The 25,777-nt window shown below is 41.3% G+C and overlaps 1 protein-coding gene across 11 annotated transcripts in view; it reads right to left on the minus strand.

The window, feature by feature from the left end:
• The window catches only part of MAP7 (microtubule associated protein 7), a 149,419-nt gene that overhangs the window by 12,482 nt on the left and 111,160 nt on the right, over nucleotides 1-25,777 (minus strand). For all 11 annotated transcript variants that reach the window (XM_084827649.1, XM_084827648.1, XM_084827644.1 and 8 more), the window contains exons 6-12: nucleotides 24,253-24,363; nucleotides 14,922-15,035; nucleotides 9,221-9,345; nucleotides 7,976-8,079; nucleotides 5,966-6,243; nucleotides 3,668-3,851; nucleotides 1,322-1,514 (exon numbers count right to left, since the gene is read on the minus strand). In XM_084827649.1, the coding sequence (XP_084683775.1) occupies nucleotides 1,322-1,514; nucleotides 3,668-3,851; nucleotides 5,966-6,243; nucleotides 7,976-8,079; nucleotides 9,221-9,345; nucleotides 14,922-15,035; nucleotides 24,253-24,363 (1,109 nt within the window). The remainder of the gene's footprint in view (nucleotides 1-1,321; nucleotides 1,515-3,667; nucleotides 3,852-5,965; nucleotides 6,244-7,975; nucleotides 8,080-9,220; nucleotides 9,346-14,921; nucleotides 15,036-24,252; nucleotides 24,364-25,777) is intronic.

Here is a 25,777-nt window from a genome sequence, read left to right on the forward strand (position 1 = left end):
CTTTTTTTCCTCTGTCTATATATGATAGGTTGGAGAAAGGAGGATACCTTGCATACCATGTTTAAGGGCCAAACTACAGCTGATGTTAAATGTGTCCTTGTATCTAAGGAGCAAGTGTTTTTAAATTGCAAATTAGATCCCCAGTTACTTGTCTCTGTTCCATCAAATGTATCCTTGCTTTCCAGTTGCAAATTGCAGCTGAACACGTGGCTTCCCCAGTCCTTCTCATCAGGTGATCTCAAGGAATGGCAGAGATGGGGTTGCAGCATTCTTTGAGATCACCTGATGAGAAGGGCTGGGAAACCACATGTTCCGCTACCATTTGCAACTGGAGAGCAAGAATAGATTTCCCTTGTAGCTGGCTGATGGGATGGAACAGAGACAAGAGACTGAGCTTCCTCCTGGTAGATCTCTGGGTTGTATCCAATGTTAGTCCTAGTTGGAGGAGAACCATTGAAATGATTGGGGCTTACATTAGTCATGACTGCCTTAAATCCCATTCATTTCAGTTGATCTAATTTAAGCAAGATTAATCTTAGTAGGACTAATATTGGATAGAACCCATAAACTATGTCTTCACAAACCATCATTTCAGAAACTAAGGCCAAAGCAGACATTACTTCAAATCTGTATCTCGCAGCTATGTTTTTTGCACATTTTTGCTCTAGAGTAGGCGGAGGGGCCCTGATCCAAATCTTAAAAGCCCTCCTAGCCCCCATATTAGGGTCCTGATTTGGACTGGGTTCCCTGTACATACTTTTGAGTAAAATTGGGTGGGGTGGAGGGTGGAGACACAGCTGCTAGATATGGATTTAAAGTCATGCCTGTTTTGGCCCTAATTAGAGGCTAAGGGAACATTACATTCCCATGTTAAAGATGGGGAACTGGAAATAAAAATAAGAGTGAAGGGGGGAAGGCTAGCTTGCAGTGTATTTACTGATCTCGTTAGAAGTACATTGATTCCAACAAGGCTGCTAAAGAGCAAATATACAACACAGTGTGAGCCAGGATAGCATGTTTTATTCCTAAAGTGGGTCCAAGAATGTTAGGTTTCCCAATGGAGGCCAGTGTGGTGAAATGGTGTCATAGAATAGTAGTAGGGTTGGAAGGGGCCTACAAGACCATCGAGTCCAACCACCCCGGGTGCTTGGTTTGGACTTCCGAGATGGTATTACTTGAGTCTATAGCAGTAACTGCCTTCATTTCTGAATTTAATCTTAAGAGCTTCCACAGGTCCAATAAACCACATAAGCATCTTATAGCTATCAGTACAATATAATCAGAGAGCACTTTGAAAATCCTCCATAATTCTTCAACATACCTGCTTCTGAAGGTGTTCCATTTCCTCCCTTTCTTTCTGCTCTTTTTCTTCAGCCAGACGGCGCGATTGTTCCTCTTTTTCCTGCTCATGTTCTGCCTCTCTTTGCTTCATCTCTGCTTCCTGCTTTTGAGCTTCTTCCTCTCGGTGAACTCTCTCTTCTGCTATCCTCTGTGCCAATTCCTCCTTCTTTTGTCTAGGAGCATCACAAACGAGCGTCAGACAAAGGTATGGTGAGAAGAGGGTGGGTAGGGATGGTAAGGGGATAATTTTTATCATCATTATTCTGGTACTGTGTACTCTTCTTTGCATTTTAGCAAAAATAAATAAATAAATTTTAAAGGCCCCGCGCCCCAACGAACAAGTGGCAGACAACAGCAGTTCCCAACAGAAGAGTAAAAAGAAGAAATGCTTCCCTCTTGTCTCAACACTAGTGGCAAGTGACAGAATGGGTTGTGAGTTTTCCTTCTTTCTCTGGAGACAGAAGCCCTATTCAGGCATTCCCGATCTGTGTAGGTTAAACATACAAAGAGCGGGAATGCGCTAGCCCCATGTCCCTCCATTGCCATTGGTTAGAGGAGGGTAACTTTCTGAAGGCAAAGCCTACTCTATCCGTGGAAGCACTCCACACCATCCCAAACCCTTGAAAATCAGCGAGCAGAGCCTCCACCCACACAGGAGGCTGTCCCCATCACAAAGTCACCCTCTCCATGTAGAGGATAATGGAAACGTCGCCAGAGGGGGTGGGGCTGGCACACTTAACCTACACAGATTGAGAACTCCTGAACAGGGTTAGAGAGACTTTCCTTGGACAGACAGCATGAGTAACAGCTAATTTGTACTTCTCATATGACTGTACCACCTCAGAATGCAGGGAGGGGCGCAAGCTGGGAGATACCGAAATAAGCAGTCCTCTCCATGCATTCTGTTGTGGTATGGGCGCCATAAAAGGGACTACAATGTGCACTTCTGAACATTTTAATCAGCACTATTATTTCAGGTATAGGCTGGGTTCACACAACACAACAAGCCAGAGTATGGGTTGTCGTTGAATCATGGGTTGTTGTGTTGTGTGATCCCAGCTGTTAACCATGAACAACCCACAAAGAGAATCCAAGGTTTGTTGTTAGGTTGTGAACTGTAGGTTGTTCATGGTAGGGATGTACGATACTCCCCTTACCTGGCTCCGCCGGGTTCCACTGGGGGGGGAGGCGTGCCGTCCCTCCCCCCGGAATCCTCACCAGCCGCTGGCTAGCAGGGAATCCTGGCCGGCTGCTGGCTAGCAGGGACGCAAATGGCGGCAGTCGTAGCCACCGCCGTTTGCGTCCCTGTAGTCATCCGTGATAGGCTACGTAAAGACTTACGTAGCCTATCACGTCCGGCTTAAAAAACAAAAACACGCATACGCAAATGGCGGCGGCTATGGCTGCTGCCGTTTGCGTTCCTTATTTTTGGCCGTCTTAGTCTACGTAAATATTTACGTAGACTAAGACGGCCAAAAATAAATATTTACATAAACTAAGACAGCCAAAAATAAGGAATGCAAATGGCGGCGGCTGTAGCCGCCGCCATTTGCATACACGTGGTTTTTTTTTAAAGCCAGACGTGATAGGCTACGTAAGTCTTTACGTAGCCTATCACGTCTTGTTAAAAAAAAAAAACCCGACAAGACTGCAAATGGCAGCGGCGGCAGCTGGTCGGAAGACCAGCTGCCGCCGCCGCCGCCGCCGGAACTGCCGCCGGAGCTGCCGCCGCCTGGAAGATCCGCCCCAGGTAAGTCTCGTCCCGGGGGGGATCCGCGGGGGGTGTGTGGGGGGGTGGCAGGCCATTCCACCACAGATTTCGGGGTCCGAATGCAGTGGCATTCGGCCTCACCAAGATCCGTGGAGGAATTCTCTGCCTTCCCTAGTTCGTGGTTCACACAACACAACAACCCACAGTTCAATAACAATCCACATTCAACACATGCACAACTTTGAGTATGGGTTGTCGTGTTGTGTGAACCCAGCCCATGGTTTGTTGTTGGGTTTTGAACTGTGAGTTGTTGACAAACCATGATGTATTAGCACGGCTGAGTTCACACAACAGAACAACCCATGATTCAACAGCCAGAGCCAGAGTGAACCCTGTCAGAGTCTCGGTCCCAGGGAGAGCCAGTTCAAGTGGCCTATCCATGCTGACTGCAGACTAAAACCTGTATTGTTAATACTGGTTTACGGATAGAAAGCATGTGTTAAGGTATTTTTAAGCGTCATTCATTTTCAGATTTGGGATCTATGACTCAGGCGATGAAATACTAAGATATGCTAAAAGTGTGTCTTGTCCATTTAGCAAATGTTGGCTGGTCACCTTTCGGTCTCTTCCCTTTCTTTTCTTTGCTGCTCCTCCCGTTCTCGTTGTTCGCGGGCCAGTCGCCTCTTTTCACTAAGCAACCTGGTGGCTTCTTCTGGGTCTGTTGTCCCTGCAGAAGGCTTGCTGGAGACTGGAGAGGGTGAAGCAGCTGGAGCAGCAGTGGACAGGGCTGGAGCAGCAACTGAAGCAGCGAGAAAGGAACAGTCAGCATTCCAAACAGGGAGATGCATGTTCTGCATATCTGTACAGAGCAGGACCCATCATCTCTTTTTAAAAGAACACATTTGTGCAACTTCTGAAAAGACACAGAATTTAGAAAGGTGAAGGCAGGGTCTACTCACTGAAGTTGGGAAGGATGCATGATTCTGTGGTTCAAAGGAAAAGTTAGCAGGGTTGGAAAGACCTCTGCCTGAGACCCTAGAGCAGGGGTGGGGAAGGTGTGACCCCAGCGCCTCCAACAAATGGCATTCGTAGTGAGTACAGAGTGCCAAAATGGCCAAATTTACCTTGTTTGCAAGCTAAATTTGGTACCTTTGGCACTCCATAGCTGCTACGGAGCACCAAACAGGTTACACTGAGCTTGTAAACAAGCTAAATTTAACCACAGCAGTGCTTGGTTAAGAGTCCACAGGACTCTTTTTCTTGTCCAGGGAGCACATTGCAGGCTGCGGCCCGGGGGGAGGGGAGAGGGCAGGTTCTAGGGAGCAAAAATGACCCCTAGACCTCCCAAAGTTGCCCATCCCTGCCTTAGAGAACCACTGCGAGTCTGAATAGACAATATGAGGTTACAAAGACCAATGGACTGATACCGTATAAAGCAGCTTCATATATTTATGTGTGTTAAACAGAAGAAACACCAGAAGAGCTCTGCTGGATCAAGAGCAGCATCCATCTTATCCAGTACCCTGTCCAAGAATAGCCAGCCAGATGCTGCCTGAAAACCTATATGCACAACATGAGCACAGCAACTCTCCCCTGCTGTTTGTCCGTATGGTGATCAGCATGAGCTATAAGCTGAAAGCCAGTGGTTCAAATAGCTCAGCGATGAACTCATTGGGTGGCCTCAGGAAAGCTGCTATTCCCAATGCATTCTGTTACATTTTATTATTTCAAGTGGCATGGCCATTTAAAAGGTAAACATTTCAGAAGATGCTAAAACGCTGTTTAAGTGAAGCTGCAAGGCGGTGCCATGTCAATTTAGAGGAATGTCTTGTCATTTAATTACATTGTTGTCAACATCACACTTCTTCTTTCGCAGTTTCTGAGCAACTTCAACAAATTTGGCAACTCTATGTGCGATATACTTTTCGTGACTAGATAAAAGAGACACAATCTCAGTTAGATTATCACCACTATGCCAGGAGTCTTGGCTCTCCCCGCTTCTCCAATAGTGGTCTTGCTCACAGGCTCCCGTACAGGTTACAAACAAGGCCAGTGTTAGTGGTTGGCATGGCCTACCCTCTGTGTGTGTCAAGGCAGTGGGCGAGCCACAACTGTGCATAGGAAGAGAAGCAGCTGCCACCGCCATTTTCCTGCCTTCTCCCTCCAGTGGGGATTGGACCTAGCCTGGGTGTAATCCCCACTAGGGAGAGAACAAGTCCAGGGAATGCAAGATGTTCCTCCTCCTTGCTACCACTGCCTCAGGAAAAAGGCAGGCAGATGAACGAGTGGTGATAGCTGTAAAGAGGAGCCTACATCTGCTTGCTTATTGGTTTTCTTCCTAAGGGCCAGGTGGTGAATGAGCAACTGAGCAAAATGGAGGTGGGAACAGCAGCTGCCAGCAGAAAATGCAGTGATGAGGAGGTTTACTTATTTATTTATTACTTTTCTATCCCTCCTTTTTTCCTACTTAAGGAACCCAAGGCGGCATACACAATCCTCCTCCGCCTCCTCTTTATCCTCACAACAACCCTGTGAGGTAGGTTGGGCTGAGAGTCTGTGATTGGCCCAAAGTCACCCAGTGAGCTTCCATGGCTGAGCGGGAACTAGAACTTGGATCTCCCGACTCCCAGTCCAACGCTCTAGCCACTACATCACACTGGAGGTTGCCCTCACTGATGGTTTCTTGCCCAAAGGCTCCGCAAAATTTGGAGTCAGCACTGGCTACAAAGACAATATATATATGAATATTATTTGCAGTATCTCAGTTAAATTATTAAACATTAGGCCTGTCACAGTTATTCCCATTGATATTAGTGAATCAAAACAGCATCCCAATGCTACCTGATGGAATGGGGTCGCAGATAATGTAATTAAAAAAGGAACACACCGGAGGACTGGTAAGTCAAGTCTTACTTTGCGCGGTCTCTGGTTTACGAGCTAGTCCTTCTTCGTTTGCAACCACTCTGGGATTTGTGGTTGCCTTCCCTGGGTCAGTCTTTTCTTCAGTTGCCTTCTCAGATTCCTGTTGTATTTCCTTTTTCACGCTTTCCGGTTTTCGCTCATTTTTAATGGGCCGAATGTTGCCAGGGGAAGGGGGGCGTGGTTGAGTGGAGGAGATTCTGGATGATCCATGCGTTGGAGTTATCTTCTTGGGTATTCCAGGCAAAAAAGGAAATGATCCAGAGGCATGCCTATTTGAACCACAAAGGAACAGTAATGGCAGCGTTATCCACTCTCTTTTATTGATTTTTCCATTTTATCAAGTGTTGGCATGTAACACGATCTCTTACCTACCCATTCTTCATTGCCCCTCCCAGAAGAAAAAGAAAAGGAAGTGGGGGGAAAGGAAACGGACAGAAGGGGCGAAAGGAAGGAAGATTAGAAATTATCTTAGATTAGTTCCCATCTCCTGTTATCTAAGCAAAAGTACTTGAGCAATTTTTACAGATAACAAAGATCATGGCAAGAGAAGTTGAATGACATGTGGGATGACTTCATGAAAGCTATCCAGAAACTATTACCAATAGTTTCCTGCTAGGTTTCACAATGTTGCCCCAGATGTCACTGACCTACTCTAGCCAAGAACTTTGTTATTAATAAAAACTGTTCTGTCTACACCTTATAGTTTATAACTTCTCTTTAAAGCAAATAGAAATGGATATAATAGGAAAGCAAACTTAATACATAAAGGTATATAGCTGTCATAAAATATATTTCAATCTTTTGTTTGTCTTTTCTTAGTTATAGGTGAAGATTCTGAGGGGAACCATGTATGTCCAGCAGATGGCAGGGATCGAAAAATGGATTATTCTAACTCTGGGATGGGAGGTCTTTGACTGAACACACCTTGGCATAGCTTGATTTGCCTCCCATTCTCACAGAGGTCAAGGTTCCAGCTCAACTGGGAATTCTACTCTAGTATGAGCACTTCTTTGTGGCCCAGAGCCAAAGAATTATGCTACCAGTTCCAAGAGGGCTTTGGCATTCCATTTCTCAAGCAGTGATCTTCCTCATGTCTCACAGCAAACCACTTGTGAAATGGAGGCAGCTTTCACAAGCAATGGGTAATATGGAATCGGTCGTTCCAGGAAACTGAAGTTGAGAAATTCCACCTGGCATAACTAAACATGCATAAAATCCATGTAATCCCTAAAAAAGCTCTTTGGATCCTGAGTGATGTGTATGTCGTTCACATTCTATCTGAGCAATGGCTCTATGGTGCAAAATATGGTGGTTGTAAGGAAGCTTTAGCATGTGGAATGAAAGGGCTTAATTTCTGTACTTCTGGTGCTTGATTAAGAGGATGTGGGAAGTGTGGCTGCTTCAGTGTGTGTCTGTATTGTCTCTGAGTGCAAGTGGAGGACAGAGCATCTCAGTAAGGTTTGATGTCACAGTTTGTACCAATGTACTCGAGCCTGTGATAAGGAGTTAAACTTTAACCCAGGGGTGAAAATTCCAGGAGGTCCAGGGGCCACTTTTGGTCCCCTAGACCCTTCCATAGGCTGCCTACACACTGGCACCCTATGGAATTTCCCCCGCAGCAGTGTCAAACAAATCAGCAGTAATTAGGTTAAATTTAGCTCGGGAACAAGCTAGTTTTGACCTATTTAACACCCTGTAGCAGTAAATGGATGGTTTCTTTCCTACCACTCCAAATTTCCACGTCAATCAGGGTCAGTGGGGGCCATATGCGGCCTATGGAACACATGTTGCTCACCCTTGTTTTAACCATTAAGGCCTCCCTGATAATCTACTGCCCAAGCTCTGAAAACAATCATATATAACACTTCTCTCTCTCTCTCTCTCTCTCTCACACACGCACGCACGCACACATATATATTTCTAGGGTGGAAACAGCACTTCAAGAGCAATAGATGCAAACAGCACTTAAAACAATGCATGGACTGACAACAAGTTACTTACCAAGGAGATGATTTAATTCTGAAGGTAGAAGGTGAACGAGCTCTTTTTTTGCCAGATGAAGGATGAGACAATGAAAGCCCCTTTTCCTTTTCTTTTCTGTTAGTCTAAAATTTAGGAAATAAGATAAATCATGCACATCTCAGTGCAAATAAGCAAGACGTCACTTTCCTCATGCACAAGTGTGACAACATCCATAGAAAGACAGCCTTCTTATTAAATGTGATAATGAATAAGTTTGCACAAAACTCTATGGTATGTGTTGCTGAATTCTAGGTTATCATGATGTGTGAATGTGGCCTTGCTAACAAATCATGGCTTGTTAACCATGAACTACCCAGCAAGAGAATCCATGGTTTGTTGAGTTGTCAACCATGGGTTGTTTAAAACCATGGTACATGTGAACCAAAACTATTTGTAACGCACGCTAATGATTACTCTTATCAAGATATTGTAGCTTTTCTACTATTTACAGCTCCCCCCCATCCCCCCAATACTGGTGTTGTTGTTGTTGTTCAGTCGTTAAGTCGTGTCAGACTCTTCGTGACCCCATGGACTACAGCACGTCAGGCCTTCCTGTCTTCCGCTCTCTCCCGGAGTGTGCTCAAGTTCATATTCATTGCATCAGTGATGCTATCTAGCCATGTCATCCTCTGCCGCCCCCTTCTCCTTTTGCCTTCAGATAACTATAAATTCAAAGCAAGTGAACCAAGCCATATTCCCTACTTGATGTACTAGTTACTAGGCAGTTTGACCAGGGGGAAAAGTCCTTTCTGACCACACATATACTGTCAATAAGACCCAGGACATTATGGACCCAAGTTGCATCTTCAGGACATAGAACTGCAAGACTCCATACTCCATCATACATCTTGTTGTCTAACCAAGCTACTTTACTGATGAAAGCAGACTGTGTTGGTCTCAATCCATTCCTCTGGGCTTCCCCAGACAGCCATGCCCCCTTCCCCTGCTCCCTTTCCCTCAACCACCAATTGTTTGATATTTTCCCAGTTTTGTGCAGCTCTTCCCCACAAGACGGTTGAAATGCCTTTCCCAAGGCTGAGTTACTGGCAGTAGGAGCTTTAAGCTAAAATATGCTCGTATTTGCTCGTATTTGCCTTTGGCCCTGCTCACTGGAATGCAGCCCCCAAAAGCTTTTTTGAAATGGAAGTTGGCCCTCGGGCTGGAAGTGGTTCTGCACCCCTGCTTCACTCCAGCTATAAGCCTATTCGTAACCAATGAGCTTACCCCTGCTGAATGTGTAGGCCTCCTACGTCTCACGTCAGGTGTCGTGCCAAAGAGTTTTGCTCTGTCTGCTGAATTTCGACAGCTTAGGGCCTTGAAGGAGAGAGGGCTGATGGGGCTGCAAGATGCTGAACGAGGACAAATGGGGATGACTAGGGTATGGGTTTTTCATGTATATTTAACAGAACACATAAAAGGAATGCCAAGATAACAGGAATAGGAAGAAGGAAAGGAAAGAAGGTATTAATACAGAGAGAGAAAGAGGCACACTTAAACTATCCATGGATAACTTCAGAGGTATTTAAAATGGGAATATTTCAAGAATATAACACTATGCTACTGAATTGTGCTATGTTCCTTGAATTTTTTCAAACAACATCAATGTGTATGGATTTTAAAAAATTTGGTCCCAATACACACACTGGACTGTTTTAAAAGAAGCATCTGGAGTGACTTCCACATAAAAGAAGCATTTCAACAAGTAATTAAGGAGCTATGCAAACAAAACCATAATCAGAGAAATCCCAGAACATACTTATTTGTTTTGATGAAAGATAACTTTCCTGTGTTATCTGATGTAATGTTTCCTTGTTGGTGGAGACCTGTGCGAGATGGAATTTGCAGCCACACCATTTCCCATGAGTATCAATACGTCCAAATCGATCCCCCTTTATTTTTCTGTTTAATCTCTTGACTCCCTCCCTTTGAATGAGCTCCACTGCCCTGTATACCCATGATCAGATAGAGGCATTTTGAAATATAATCCCACTTGAAATTTCAACTCCAAATCTGTGCAGCACTGGAAGGATGAACCATGCATTGCATGTATGTAACTTCTTCTAATTGCACATGGGAAAATGCTAACTGAGGTTTGTTTTTTTATGTATCACTGTTGTTTTATTTCATACATTGGACCAGTCCACACATAATGGTAAGCCAGGATTCAGCATTACATGCACAAGCCTCTGAAAGTCCAAGTGAAGCATTGGGCTTGTGCATTTCCCCCTCCTCTTCCCACATGACTGGGAGGAAGACTTAACTAGGATTTTGTTTCACTTTCCCCAATTCCTGGCTGGTCATTATGTACAAACCAGGAATCATGGTTTAAAACAAACTCTAGTCAATTGCTAAACAACAAACCTGGACTGTTTTGCTGGCTTGTTTAACAAACCTGTTTGAAACGATTCCAGTTTTGGACATAACAACAAACCAGGAATCAGGGAAAGTGGAACTTAAGTCCTCTTCCCAGCTGCCTAGGGGGAGGAGAGGGGAGATGGAAGCATGACTTACTCAGACTTGCAAAGGCTCATGCACATAACGCTAAATCCTGGCCTGTAGCAAGCTGAACACATATTTTGTGTAAAGATAGAATATCAAAATATGTAAACAGATATATATATTTGAAAAGAATACAAAAAATCCCTCTCAAAGACCCTGCCTGAAAAAATAATAACCACAGTGATGGTTCTGTTAATGTATTACTTAATTTCAAAATTGCTGCTATGGATTGAATGGCTTAATGCATTTATTAACAACTAGGTTAGTCTGAAAATCACAAAGAAAGATAAAAACAGTTAGTAAAGAAGTGTAATCTTGGGAGAAAAGCTCTCTCTTCCAAAACAATGAAGAGACACTACAACAGGTAAAGTGCAAGAGCTCAGCAGTATAATTATATTACTGCACATGAGTTCCTGATCCAATGAAGCATGCCTGAAGCAATCAGTGCTGTTTTTACATAACTCTTTCTAAGAATCTAAAAACCCACCAACCACATATTTGGTAGGGAACCAGCATCGGGGGAAGGTGGAAGCAGGGGGGATACACCTAAATCTGGGCACCTGCTCTCTTCCTGATAGCCGATTATAGCTTAAAAAAAACAGATCAGCGTGTGCAGCCCTGGCTGCTGGACAGGAAAGGGCAACCATGCACGCAGCACCTCATTGCACACATGGTTCCCTATCCAGCTAGAGCCCCTAACTAAATCAGGGTGCAAAGGTACAAAGCTACAACATGCATTGAGAATAATTTAATTCCCTGTCCTAACTTGAAAAAAAAGTATGTTAGAAACTTCTGTGCAGCACACTCACAAAAAAGTTGTCTAAATTTTGCTCTATACTTTATGCTTTCATGAAAATTAACTTATGCAGGCTAAAAACGGTGATGAAAAATCTGTGAACATACATTTTCTGTGTCTGCACGCACATACACATGTGAAAGAAAGGAAATGCATTTAAAACAATACCAGGGATAGGTGTGTATTAGCAACCATTTCCAGATACAGAAAAGCTCAAAGATAAACCTACACACCCAGAGACCTTTCCATGGAAAGAAAAAATCACTAAGCATAGTTTTTGAGTGGCATTATAATACAGTGGCATCATAATTTATTGAACTCCATCTCTTCTGAGGGGAGGGGAAAAGCTAGGCGCCTGTTCAGGAGGGGAACAGGTGCCATATGACCAAGGACACAACAATTTCTAATATGAGACATGGATCGAGGCCCAAATTACTTTTTAAGTGCAAATAAATGCAATATAGTAACCTGCCAATCTGTTTTGAGCCAGACAAAATAGTTCCAATGAGTTCAATAGGGAGCAGAGAGGCAGGAGGAGTGATGTTTAACTCTTTCCTTACTCCAAACCAGGAGTTCCCGCTGTAGGGGTTTAAGTGCTTGTCACATTTTCTCAGCCCACATCTCATCTCCTAAAAATTGCTACATGAATTGACCCTACTAGTTTACAATTCATGACTCGGAATCAGTCGACATAAGGACACTTAAAACTATGGGTTTATGTGCTGTTGACTGGTGTCGAGTCATGAATTGTGCTGTCATAAAATCTGTGCAGAAGAGGCTCACGGTTTTAGTTCAGTTTTAGTTTAACTACATCTCTCTCTTCCCAGCAACTACATGCCACATAATGGTATTTAAATACTAGCATTATCATCTTTTCTTGTAAGGACAAAGCACATGCAGGGAACTCTATGCTTGTATTTGTCGGTTATTTCTTCCAGTGAAGAAATCTGGATGGAACTACTGTCTATCCTAATCACATAATCCTATGCATGTCTACTGAATTCAATGGGCTTACTCCCAGAAAAGTGGGTACAGGATTACAACTTAAATGTGTTTATGACACATATACTGCACTCTTCCTCAAAAAGCAAATGGCTTTCAGGAATTTCTATTCTGTGATGCCTACTGTAGTCCTTTATTGTAAAATGAAACTGAAAGCACCTGGGAATACCTAAGCATTCAAAAGAGGTTATAATATAGTACTAAAGTTCCCTAGTGAGGACCTACCTTAATTCTACTACATAAGCTATGAAATTAATCGTTTCCTAACTAATAATTGAGAGAAAAGGAAGTATCACCATTAATTTGACACACTGGATTTTGTAACACACATGTGACTTTTCCTCAAGTCTCTTAGGACTTGTTTAACATTGTTACATTTTTCATGGTACTTCCAGTCTAGGTCCTCTTCTTTTTATCCCCTGGCAAATTATGCATATAAGAAATGAGGGGAAATTTAAGGAGCGCCCTCGAATTACAGTTGTCACATTGGGGAATCATTTGAGGTCATTTTTACTTTCTTGAATTCTGTAATATTGACTCATTTGTTTTCTAAGCTAGAGATAGCATTCCGGATTTCATTCCTTAAGCATCTCATAAGTATTTTGTGTCTGGTGGTTGGAATTCCCTCTATGCTTCAATCATCTTTCTTTTATGTTATCAACCAAGACCCAAGCTAAACATTCTTGTAATCACGCATAGTGAAACTATACGTGGTAGGTTTTTTAATAATGCAGTATAAGTGCATGAAGCCCTGATTAATATCGGGACTGTGGCACTCCAGGAGGGGGATTTTAAACCTTCCCCATTGTCCTTTTTCATTCTGGAATTACACACACACACACACACACACGGGGGGGGGGGGTGTTAAAAAAAAGAAAAGAAAAAAGCTCAACTGACTCCAAAGGACACTTCTTTCTTTTTAAAAACCCACCCCCATGGCGTGGGGGGTTGGAATTTTGGAACAAATATTTGTGTGGGGGAGAAGGCTTAAATTCCTTCTCCCAGAGCGCCATGGTCCCAATCTGAATCAGGGCCGCACATGCTTACACTGGAGTAAAAAGCCTACTACACATAGCTTCACTATGTGTGATTACAAGAACATTTATTTTGGCCCTCAGTTGTGGATGCCACTGGCAAAAATGGACTGTAGATTTCTTCAGTCCATATCGCAAAATTTTGTACCTTTTTGAAACTGGCCGAAGGAAGAATACATGAAGTAGGAATGTAGGAAAATATGAAGTGGGAATGAGCAAAAAATATAATATGTAAAAAAAAGGCTCTCTTTCACAAACTTTCTCAACCTCTCTCACACAGAAATGTTCTTCTCTGTGTTGATATTTTTATCCTCTTTTTTCAATCCAGTAGAAAAAGATAAAATAGCCTCTACGAAATACGCACTTGTTAACAATAAAGGCTGCAATCCAAATCCACTTACCTGGGAGACAGCCCCACTGAACCTATGGGATTTGCTTCTGAGTAGACATGTACAGGGTTATACTGTAAGGGTAGAAGTTAATGAAAGCTAGCCCCTTCTAGTTTCCATTGAAAACCAATGGAACCGAAGTCCACTGAAGTCCAAGACTAGTGCAACATCAATAGTGCTTGCTAGCACAATGGGTTTCCTGGGAAATACGTTGGGCTAGCAAGTGCAAATGATGTTGCGCAAGTTGTGGTTTACATTAGCGCAACATCAATAGCCCTAATACCATGACACCACTGGATCCTTCCCCTACTTGTTAAAATAGCATTTATAAAATACATACCAATTGAACTAACAAGAGGCTAAAAAGGACTAAAAATATTTTGCTTGATTGTGCCTTAAGTTCTTGATGTGTAAATGCTCTTTCCCTCTCCTTTATGTGTTCTGCTGAGGCCAGGATCACATTTGACTATTGGGACGTTTTTAAAAATTATTTTAAAAATAAGGTCCTGATATGGTTCAGCATAGAGAAAACTCAGTTGATCAGATATTAATGATATAAAACAAAGGGAGGAGGGGAACTAAAGAAACAGTGTTGAGAAAAATGAACAACTTTAAGTATATCTAAAAGTACATATTTATAGGGTGATATATAGAATATATTAAAAAAAGGCTGGATATGAGTAACAGATGCCTGTAAAGTTTTTACAGTTACATTGGCTGGGTCCTGCCAATGGAAAAGTATACTGTGTTCTGCTGGCAACTACACAGTTTTCTATTACACTATTACAGAGAGACAGACAAAAGGAAAAAGAGTTTCAGAAATGAGAGAGGAAAGAAAAATAAGCAAAATCCTCCACGCTGCTGTCTGAGTCAGGGGAGGGGCTGTAGCTCAATGGGGAAATCACCTGCTTTGCATGCAGAAGGTCCCAGGTTCGATCCCCGGCTTCTCTGGGTAAGGCTGGAAAAATTCCTGCCTGAAACCCTGGAGAGCCACTGCCAGTCAGTGTTGACAGTACTGGGCTAGATGGACCAATGGTCCGGCTCCATATCAGGGAGCTTCCTATGTTCCTGTGTCAAGTTAATTCAATCTACAGCCAAACCAACCAGACATTAATCCTGGACAAACTTAATTTTAAAACAGTCTTGCAGAGATTTTTGAAAGGCACAGCCAAGTAGAGAGTTAGTTCTATAATGCTTTCATTTACCTCCATCTCCTGACAAGGTTGCTGCACTTTTACTTCTGGCCAAGAACGAATGAGTTGGAGTCAGTAGTCTGCTAACAATGTTGTTCTCCCATGGACTTAGCTGTAGACGTCGAGCTGAGTGTCACCACAGAAGTGAGATGTTAGATCACATGCCTTCCACAGATGATCAGGTACCGTACAGAACAGTTAATAAAACATTGTTCCCCACTGCACATAGAAGTCATTTTGTTAAAAAGATTTTGAAAAGCTGCAGATTCCTCACCCCATTTACCTTTCATTGTATATTTCCATTTCACCTTTTAGTATCAGCATACCTTTTCAGGAAGCTGTTGACATCATATACATTACAGCACACTGACAAACTAAAAATGTTCTATTAGTCCTAACAAGAATATATGTATTTTAATTTCAAGTGTAGTGTTGGTTACTATAAAGGTAAAAAAAAAATGCTTCCAACCACCACTAAACGTTATTTATTTCTCTTCTTTACCAGCTATCAGAAGGAAACCATATACTGTAGGCTGTTTTAGCTACTTCAAAAAGCAGCTGTGTAAGTACACTTGTTTTAAGTTGCTTCTAGTAATGTACAAAAACATGGGAGAGGACAGAGAAGGTGCACAATTTTCCTTTTCATGTGCCAAAGGTGTGGCAGAAAGTGGGCGACCACCAGCCCTCATGCATCTGCTTCTTGCTTCATTAAGAGTTTCATGACATGCTAGCATCATTTCAAAGTCTACGTGGACCGCTTTCAGGTGGGAACGTCATTGCTTTTTACATATATATAAAATCAGCTCTTGCAATGGGCGGACTTATACATGAAAAGTAATTTTAAAAATCCCATATGAAAGTCCCATCTCATAGAGAGACAGACAGAAAGAATCATACAAATAAACTTTGTGGGTTTGATCCAGACTAAAGATGCTTCCAGATGAGACATTGTGTGATTGCCCTGACTCATCCACGGAGTTTTATGGGGAGTCCAGTCATTGTCCTTCACTTGTAACCCTCCCATGTTTCCCACCACTTCCTTTTTCTTACCACAGAAAATCTGTTAAGGAGGGAAAGACAGAACAGCTGCACAATCCTTTTTGATAGGTAGCACCAGAAGTAGAGTACCTAGAAGAACCCTAAGGGAGCAATCCTATGGCTGCTAGTCAGTGGCCTGCGCTCCGAGGTCAGTTCCCAGAGAACCAACCTTCCCCTGCCCTTCCGCGCTACCTCGCAGGGAGCACAGAACAGCCCTGCGCTCCGAGCTCCAAAGAGAAGCGCGGAGCGGCCAAAACAGGGTGTTCTGGGGGGCGTTCCAGGACAGGGAGGGCGGAAATGCTGGTACGACACATCCTACGTGTTGTCCGAAAGCCTCCTTCCCCACTCCGCCATCCCACAGCTAGATAACCAAAATCAGCTGTCTAGCCACAAATGCAGGGCAGGAGAAGCACGGAGGGAACAATCCCCTCCGTGCTTCTCCTGCTCTGCATTGGACAGGCGGTCGCTCAGAGGCAGCTCCCTATTGCCATAGGATTGTGCCCTAAGTTAATTGAAATTAGGTCCCATGGAAATCAATTGAAATCATTTTAAATCAATTTTTATTGTGAGTTTCAACAAAACAAAACAAAGAAAAACAAGAAAAGTTGCAAGTATAACTACATGCTTTAAAAGCCTTAGTTTCAAATATTACAACATTCTAAAAAAAACAAAGAAAAAGAATCACTTGAAATCATGACTTACATCAAGTCCCACTGATTACAATGGGAACTAAGTGCAGGTTAGTCTGGATCAAATCCTGCATATTTTCAAGGAGCACCAACTACTTTTGTATGTCAAACTTACCATGGAAATAATGGTAAAGGTACAAAATGAATGCCCCAAGTCACACTGCTATGTCTTTAAAATGAAGACATTTCCTCCTGATTATGTGCCCAACCCCTAAACTTATTTCACAGAGAAAGAGAGGAGCGGATCCTGAATGAATTAAAAGTTCATCCAATGCAACTTTAGTCCCTGGGCACACTGTCATGCATTTTTGTGCTTTAGTTTTATCAGGCTAGAAAAATGGCTTTACATAAGAAATTTTGTTCTCACATCCACAGTAGACTTCCCGTATAAACATTCTTACATAATGAACTGTTGCAAAAGAGCTTTTCAATTAATATAACCATGTTCAGACAGATTACATAAAAGTACAAAATATAACTATGGATGTCCCCATTAAAGCACATTAAACTAGCATCTTAACAATGCAGAGGGGGTAAAAAATATATGACAGCACAATCCTAAGAAACACCATTTGCATTATTTCCCCTTGCTGAGCTCTTTTATCCAGGGTGCTGCTTTATTTTGACTACTATGAAAGTCCGCGAATTTGTTCTCCGCCACTTCATGCACACATTCATTTCAATAAAACACTTCACTACCAAAGTACAACTTCATGAAAGGCAAAATAACAGACCAAAGAGGGTGAATCTTGCTGCCCTTTCATTTTTCTGCCTCCTGCTTCTTTTGTTAGCACCCTGAAGCTTAAGACAGAGCTACATGTTAGGAGGCAACCACAGGGATAATAGGAATGTTGTGTTTTCCCTGCAATGCTGATGCAGGGGTGGAAGGTCATTTGCAGGGGAGAGCCAGTGGGCAGAGGGGTGCTTAACTCTCATCCCGCCCACCATTTCTCCCCAGCAAATGTTCCCCTAGGAAATGTTTAGCACAGTTTCCCCTCAGCTATTTTCTGAAACTGAAAGTATGCCCAGCAGGTAGAAAAAGAAAGGTGGGGGAGGAAATTTGCAAGGGATAATCAGTGACCAGAAGACAAATTAAGCACCCCTTCTTCCACCTACAGATACTCCCCTATAAATGCTCTCTGTCCCTGGATTTGTGGTAGCTTGGTAAATATGACCATGATTAGTTACCTAATTGATGAATCTTCTATCATTGACAATTTAGCACTATTATTTACTATAATTCATCCATTAATGGAAACATTTTGGGGGACAGTGATTCTGTAATATTTCAATATTAATAAATAAAAACAGCATTTTTTATTTGAAAATATTTGAAAGTTATTAAGAAGTTGTAAAGGCAGATTGCCAGATCAGCGATAAAAGGAAACTGTACTGATTCTAAACGTTGTAAATTACAAAATTATTAAAATTACTTAAAAGGCAAAATAGTTACATACAATTTACTACCATGTATACTCTAGATAACTTTGTACAATTAATTCATATTAACTATCAGCACAGTCCTATGCCCAGCCGATATCTGTGTATATTCAGCTATGCACATGACTCTCTTTTGTGCACTGTTGCATATATTTCAATAGAAGGAACAGATAATCGTGCACTAAAGGAACATGCATGACAACCAGCTTCTTTCAGCGAAATGTTATCAGCTTTTCCGGATGACAAACAAATATTATCATTTGTGCAAGTGGTTTACTCATGCAAGTAATGTGATGCCAGAGAAAGAGAAGTTGGTAATATAATCACCTCTTTTTTTCCAACATCAGAAATATCACCATGTGCAGTTCCTTCCTCCAAAATTGGTGAACAGTAGCATGAACATGTAGGACAGGAAAAGTAACATATGAACTGGGTCAGAGCTTCCATTTCTGGAACAGATGGTGTGGAACCAGACACTAAAGTTTTGCAGGAATGACCCTGAATATATGTGGTGACAAAACACACATGAATGCTTCACTGTATGGTTAGGAGAAAGGTGGTAGGATATTACAAAGTATATGTTGATGGATAAAACTAACGACAAGCCCAACCGCCTCATGCCAGAATAATCTTAATGAAAAAACACTCCACACCAATTTCTACCAGTTTAGCATCAGTAAAAAGGAAACACATATATGTTTTTGACTGGACAATTGAAGTGAAACTATTTGGAAGGTGAATAATTTTGAACCAAAACCACTGCAACAACAACAAAAAGGTAACACTGTGTTACCTTTCACTGAGCATAGTTGTGAAGAAGTTTTAAGGAGTCATTTAAATTTAGTTCAATGGGGGCACTATTAAGAAGGAAAAGAGGTTTCAGCTATGTTCTACTGAATTCCCTCAGACAAATGAGGTCTCAAGATCCTATTTAGTCTTCACTGACCTCCAGGGAAGTAAAGTATGCTAAAGAAATTAGAGTAATTCTCTAGGGCTGGTTCTCCAAAAAGCTGTACAGATTTTTTAAAAATCCTTCTGTCAGTTGTTCCTACCAAATAAAAAATATATTTTGTGTCAGAAACCTAAACACAATACATTGTTTGAAAAATAATTATCATCAGAATATTTATTGCCACCAATATGTTCACAATGTATAATACCTTAGAATGGAAAGTGATTCTCAACGAATGTTGTTATACTGGACTAGCAATATTTACTGTTAAAATTAGTATATAAAAAGCAAGAGATGGACTAAAACAAAATTTTGGCTTGGAATGTTTCCAAAATATCACTGATAATCCAAATTTACTAAACACCAAATTTAGTATACAGTTGAACTCTAGATTCAAGTCTGATCATTGAACTGTGTTGTTCATCCTCAGCAAAAGCTTCTGAATGTATATTTAAGAATAAAATGAGAGCAAACAACAAGACTAAAGAATTTGAATTATGTGCCCTGTGGAAGCCAATGTTAAAGCTAAGGGCCACTTCTCATTCACTTACCAGAGGTGTAATTAAAGAATTAAATGGAATTACAAAATGTAATAGCACAAAGGCCTGCTGCCATTGTATATTTTTAACTTCTGGTTTTATTAGCCAAGAAGGTTATTGTCCACAATTAATTGATCATATACATAAGAGATAGTGGGCTGGATCCAGATGTAGTCACAGTTAGAGTAAACCCTTTAAAATAAATTCTAAAAAGTTGAAATGCCTCTCGTAAGGCAGTGAGAGCTTTAAGCTAAAATATGTTGGCATTTTTGCTATGTCAGCCCCACCCCTTTTGCTTTCACCCCACCCATCACAGGAATGTGGCCACTGAGAGCTTCGCTGAAATGGAATTTGGCCCTCAGTCTGAAAGAGGTTCTGCACCCCTGCTATACAGTGACATTTAATAAATACCTTAGATTCCTAGCCATGCTTCTCCATATCACAGTTTACGCCTTGCAACTGTTCCAAAAGCAGAGCTGTCTTGAGTTATTCTGCGAGGCAATGTTATTTTTAGAAAATTTTCTAACAACTATATGCCTCTGTCAAAGGAAACAACTTTTTGTACTACATCATAGACCTCACACAGCACAGCAGAGCACAAAGAGTACATACAAAAATACAATATATGTATACACACACACATACACTTGCAGGAGCAAATACAACAAGTAATAGCAAATACAAGAACGGTAAATTCTTTTTTGTATAGAGTTGCCAGACACACATTTGTCATGAGGAGGGAGAAGGAAAAGTGAGCTGATATTCCTAACCTTGAGGCATGTATTTTTATAACTAAAGGGAAAAATGCATACTAGATAGTCCTTAAAATTACATTTAGTTCCTCAGATTTCTGAAAGGATAACTTATTGCCATGTTTTAAAAGAGAACTCTGACACTTGGCTCCAATTCATATTTAAAACCAGGATCCTGGTGCTGGGCAGAAAACAACAGAATGGCATTTAATAGGGACAAATGCCAAGTTCTGCACCTAGGAAAAAGAAACCAAATGCACAGTTACAAGATGGGGGATACGTGGCTCAACCACACTACGAACGAGAAGGATCTTGGAATTGTCGTCGATCACAAGCTGAATATGAGCCAACAATGTGATGTGGCTGCAAAAAAGGCAAATGCTATTTTGGGCTGCATTCATAGAAGCATCGCTTCCAAATCCCGGGAAGTACTAGTTCCCCTCTACTCAGCACTGGTTAGGCCTCATCTGGAGTACTGTGTCCAGTTCTGGGCACCACACTTTAAGAAGGATGCAGACAAGCTGGAGAGGGTTCAAAGGAGGGCAACAAAGATGATCAGGGGACTGGAAACAAAGCCCTATGAAGAGAGACTGAAAGAACTGGGCATGTTTAGCCTTGAGAAGAGAAGACTGAGGGGAGATATGATAGCACTCTTCAAGTGCTTGAAAGGTTGTCACAGAGAAGAAGGCCAGGATCTTTTCTTGATCATCCCAGAGTGCAGGACACGGAATAATGGGCTCAAGTTACAGGAAGCCAGATTCCGACTGAACATCAGGAAAAACTTCCTGAGTGTCAGAGCAATACGGCAATGGAACCAATTACCTGGGGAGGTGGTGGGCTCTCCCACACTGGAGGCCTTCAAGACGAGGCTGGACAGCCATTTGTCAGGGATGCTCTGACTTGGATTCCTGCATTGAGCAGGGGGTTGGACTCGATGGCCTTGTAGGCCCCTTCCAACCCTACTATTCTATGATTCTATGATTCTATGATCCAGAGAGGCCATTTACCAGAGAGGCACACGAGTTTTCCTCACACACAGTGTTTTTTCTGCCTGCCATCTCAGTGTGCCATATCACAAGTCAAACTACTTTTGAAACTCAGATTCAAAATATGCTTGTCAAGGGGCACACAAGCTTGCTGCGATGGAAAACCAAATTAGAAGCCCTCATGGCTAACTACATGGATCTTTGGATTGTCGTTTCGGAGTTTCAGGCACCGTACATGAGCATCAGGAGGAATCAGAACAAAATCCATCTTTATAACCAGATGTATAAAAGATATTAAAAATGACATTGTACTTGAAAGGGAAAAGTATTAAATGTCTGTCCGCTTGTTACACATATCGAGAAAGTATGCCAATCCAAACTTTTGTTATCAGCGGGCTGGATGCAACAGTGTTGTTCCACTGATGGAAGCAGTTCCATCCGTGGAACTGGGACAATTCTACCTCCCCCTGCAGCCCCCACCCCACCCTGCACACACTCTCAGATTCTGCTCCAGAGGGCTGTGAAACCTTCCAGAGTGGATTTCAGGGTGGTGTGGAGGGCTGGGGGTGGGAGAAGAGAGAAGAAGAAAGCCTTGCCATGCTAGTGGACATCTGCTAGCATGAAGTTGGAATTACCCTTGGATAGTGCTGAGTTTCTCTGTCATGAAAAATGCAGACATGAGCAGAGTTCTATCCTGTCATACTTCTCTCAAAACATTCCCAGGGGCAATGCGATCATGGGTATGGGAGTCACAATCTTGAATGCCTGGAAGAAACCAAGCTGGCTGTAGTCATGACGACACCCAGTTCTTCAAAACCCTATCATACTCCAGCAACTGAAGCTGGGAGCTAGAAGGATCAAGTCTGATAGGCAAGGGTCATCAATTCCCAGCTGTGGAATGAGCTCCCTAGTGAGGTTCGCCTAGCACCTACATTGTATTCCTTTTGGCGCCAGGTGAGACCTTTTTATTTTCCCAGGCATTTTAGTATTTTAGCTTTCTAGACTTTTAGCTTTGCTGTTTTAAATATGTATTTTAAATCCCTGCATTGCTGCTAGGTTTTATTCTGATTGTATTGTTATACTGTGGTTTTAATGTTTTATATATTTTATATTGTTTTATTGTGTGCTCTTTGGTTTTAATTTTTGCGAACTGCCCAGAGTACTTTGGCTATTGGGTGGTATAGAAATGAAATAAACAAACAAACAAACAAATAAATGAATACATTAAACTCATGGGGTGTTTTCACAGTAAAACAGGGTGACACATTCATTTTACATGCTGTTTGCAGGGCTTATGGCTGAACATACTGGAGGCAAAATGTACGTGGAACAATTGCATTTGGGGCAGTGGGAAAGTACATTTAAAGAGTACACTTTTCAGGAGCAACGCACATGAGATTACAACCATTCCTTTCGAAATTCTTATCACCTGAAAACCAACCCACCTATCTACTAACATCACTTGCAATAAACACATCGCATCCAATTGCATTATGCTGTTAGCGCAAAGCTTCTAACGCTTGTAGAAATCCCATTTTCATCCTTGCAGTATTGTCAAATCCGGTACTTTGATTCTGCTTGTGCAAGCACTTCAGCCATTGTGAAAACCACTGTATAACTCCTTAAGATTTCAACATTTTGCTAGATGTTGCTTGCGCTACTTGTTCCACTAGCAGAACACGCAATGACTAGTAAAACAATGCCACGTATTTTAGTATTTTCACTAGCATTATGTTGGATACCTTATGTATTTTCTGGGTTTCATCACTAATATGTTTTATAATGAACCTGCAACAATCATTCTTCAAAGTAGAGTTAGTTTTAGGAAAACTGTCTTTGCAAATTTCAATTAATTAATATGGAAATGTAAGAAACTATTTTCTTTGTGTAAAACCAATTAGTTGAGAAAGTGTGCTTTGCTGCCTAAAAGGCTGTACAGACAGATGTGTCACTCTGAGACAATATTTCAGAGTTAGTGCATATGAACTGTCAGCCTGGCACATAACACAGCATAAGCACATATATCTTTCCATACATGCAGTAAAGCATACACATATACTGAACATAAAAACAATACATTTTAGGGATATAGTCAGAGCAATCCTATACATGTCCACTTAAGAGTAAATCCCATTGAGTTCAATGGGCCTTACTACAAGGTAAGTGCATAAAGGATTGCAGCTTGTGATTAACGAACATATAATACCTTCCAACCAGTTTCACAATATAATAAAAAATATAATCAGCCTTTGATGTAAAAATGTGTTTCTACACCCAACCAACGGGCAACACTCTTTAGATATTTTGGTTAACACTGAAAGAATACATTACATCTACAAGTTTCTAAAGGAAGATTACATTCATCTCTATTTCCAGTAAAATCTTAGAATACAAACAGCAACTCATTTAGCCTTCTTTTGCTTCAAAAACCCAAAAGACTGAAATATGATTTTGAATAAAGTCTCTATCTAAAACTGTCAACATATAAAATTGATAGAGACTCCGAATATCCAATTTCTTAGCCATTTGAAGTCAGCAATCTGACTGACCTGGACAAATCCAAGAAGGTTTTTTTTAAGCGGTGAAATAAAAAACAATAACCAAATGAGTATGGTCTAGTAGTGATGCACAAAAACTAAAATGGATTCCATGCACAATGGAGAGATGAGCTGGTTCTCTAGTTTTTTTTAAATTTCATTTACTAAAAAACCGACAGAAGCACTGCTTTTAGCACTTGCTACGTGTACTGATTCAGGAAAGTTTTGTTATTTACAAATGTGATATTTTTGTCATGCCAAAATATGGCCTTGTGTTTGAAGCCTTTTACTTTCCTCTAATAATGTAAAGAAAATGACTTAAGATCTGGTTCAGTTTTTCAAAATGGTTTCGGCATAGTACAGAACATTTTTAGCCTTTTTCTTTTCAGTTGCTTTTTTTTAAACTGTACCTCTGTCTGGAGAATTTAGTAATGTTGCAGATGAGGAGGAGAGCCGCTTGTTAATGACTGGATCAACATGTTTCGAAAGGTTCATTGTTGAAACAGATCGCCTGTCTGGATCTAAAACAAATGGAAATAATGCTAATTGACAGCCCACATGCAGCAATGCAATGTCCTAGTCCTCTAGAGGGAAGAGTAAATAGGACTATTTTTTTTCTATAAGATGACATCTTATAGGAAGGACTTTTCAAGGGGAATTTTATAGGTGACTCAAAGACTGGGCACAAAATGATTTAGGGTTGCAATACTAGATACACGTACCTGGGAGTAATTGAATTCAGTAGGGCTTAGTTCTGAGCAGATATGTATATAGGATTACACAGATAATTTCAGGTTGCAGCCAACCTGCCATCATTATTCGTTCAATTAAGCAGCAATATATGTTATGAGACAAATCTGAATGAATTGTTAAGAAAAACACAATGAGATTTTCATGTCCATCTCATTGCACTTACAAGCAGGGTGATGCAGTAAGCCTGAGGAAAAATGGGAAATTATAGAGAAGTAGACTAGTATGCTTAAATATATTTGAATCCTTTAAAAATAAAATAATTAAAACAAACACTTGGCTATTAGGCTATTGTGTGTTAGGGTGAGAAACAGCATACATGACAGGTAATGTGAGCAAAAAAGGGAATGAAAAGTTAGGCAGACCTTAAGTTCAAAGATTTCCTGTAGATAAATCACAGAAGGTATAAGGCGATTTTCATGAAGTTATCTGTGTTAAGCATGTGCGATCCACACCTAACCCCATGTCCTTACACAAATAGGCCTATATTTCTATTTTACCTGCTTGTTTTATATACAACTTTACAATTTACAAGATTGTTTTAGATCGTATATTATTGTGTGGAAAGTTGGGTAATAAATGTAAATAAATATTTTCGAGATTGTTGGGTTTTTTTTCCTCCAGTAAAGTTAGTGTCTCATAAAATAGATACCAAAGCATCCATTGTTGAATGGCCATTTGGACAAACGTTCCAAAATCACATTAATCCCAGCCACTATACCACCCCTCCTTTTCCACTTTTTATAAGGGCTTCTTTTCTTATAACTTTGATTGCGTATATATCCATCTACTACCCATCTTCTGCACCATTTACACAGTGCTTTCCTACCACTGCGATGTATAATCCCAGGTATTTTGTAATCACACAGTGGAATTTCGTCTTTATTAACAGCCCTTAAAAGAAAAAAGGAAAAAAAGGACAGCACAATAAAATTAGCTACTGCAGTACAGATACATACAGAGCTGGCCTTTTGAATGGGGGAGCTGGGTACTTATCCTGGGCACCAAGCTAAGGGGGACACTGAGCTAAGCTCAGTGAAGGCATTTTGTTTTTTGATTTACTGTCTACATTGAATAAGGATGGGAAAAAAGCAGTAAGGGTGCAATCCTATGCATGTCTACACAGAAAGAAGTCCTACAAATCCCACCATTCCCCAGCCAGCATGGTTGGCTGGGGAATGCTGG

The sequence above is a fragment of the Heloderma suspectum genome, chromosome 1, assembly GCF_057233095.1.
Source record: "Heloderma suspectum isolate Gila_16-S chromosome 1, 16-S_ref, whole genome shotgun sequence".
Lineage (NCBI taxonomy): Eukaryota > Metazoa > Chordata > Lepidosauria > Squamata > Helodermatidae > Heloderma > Heloderma suspectum.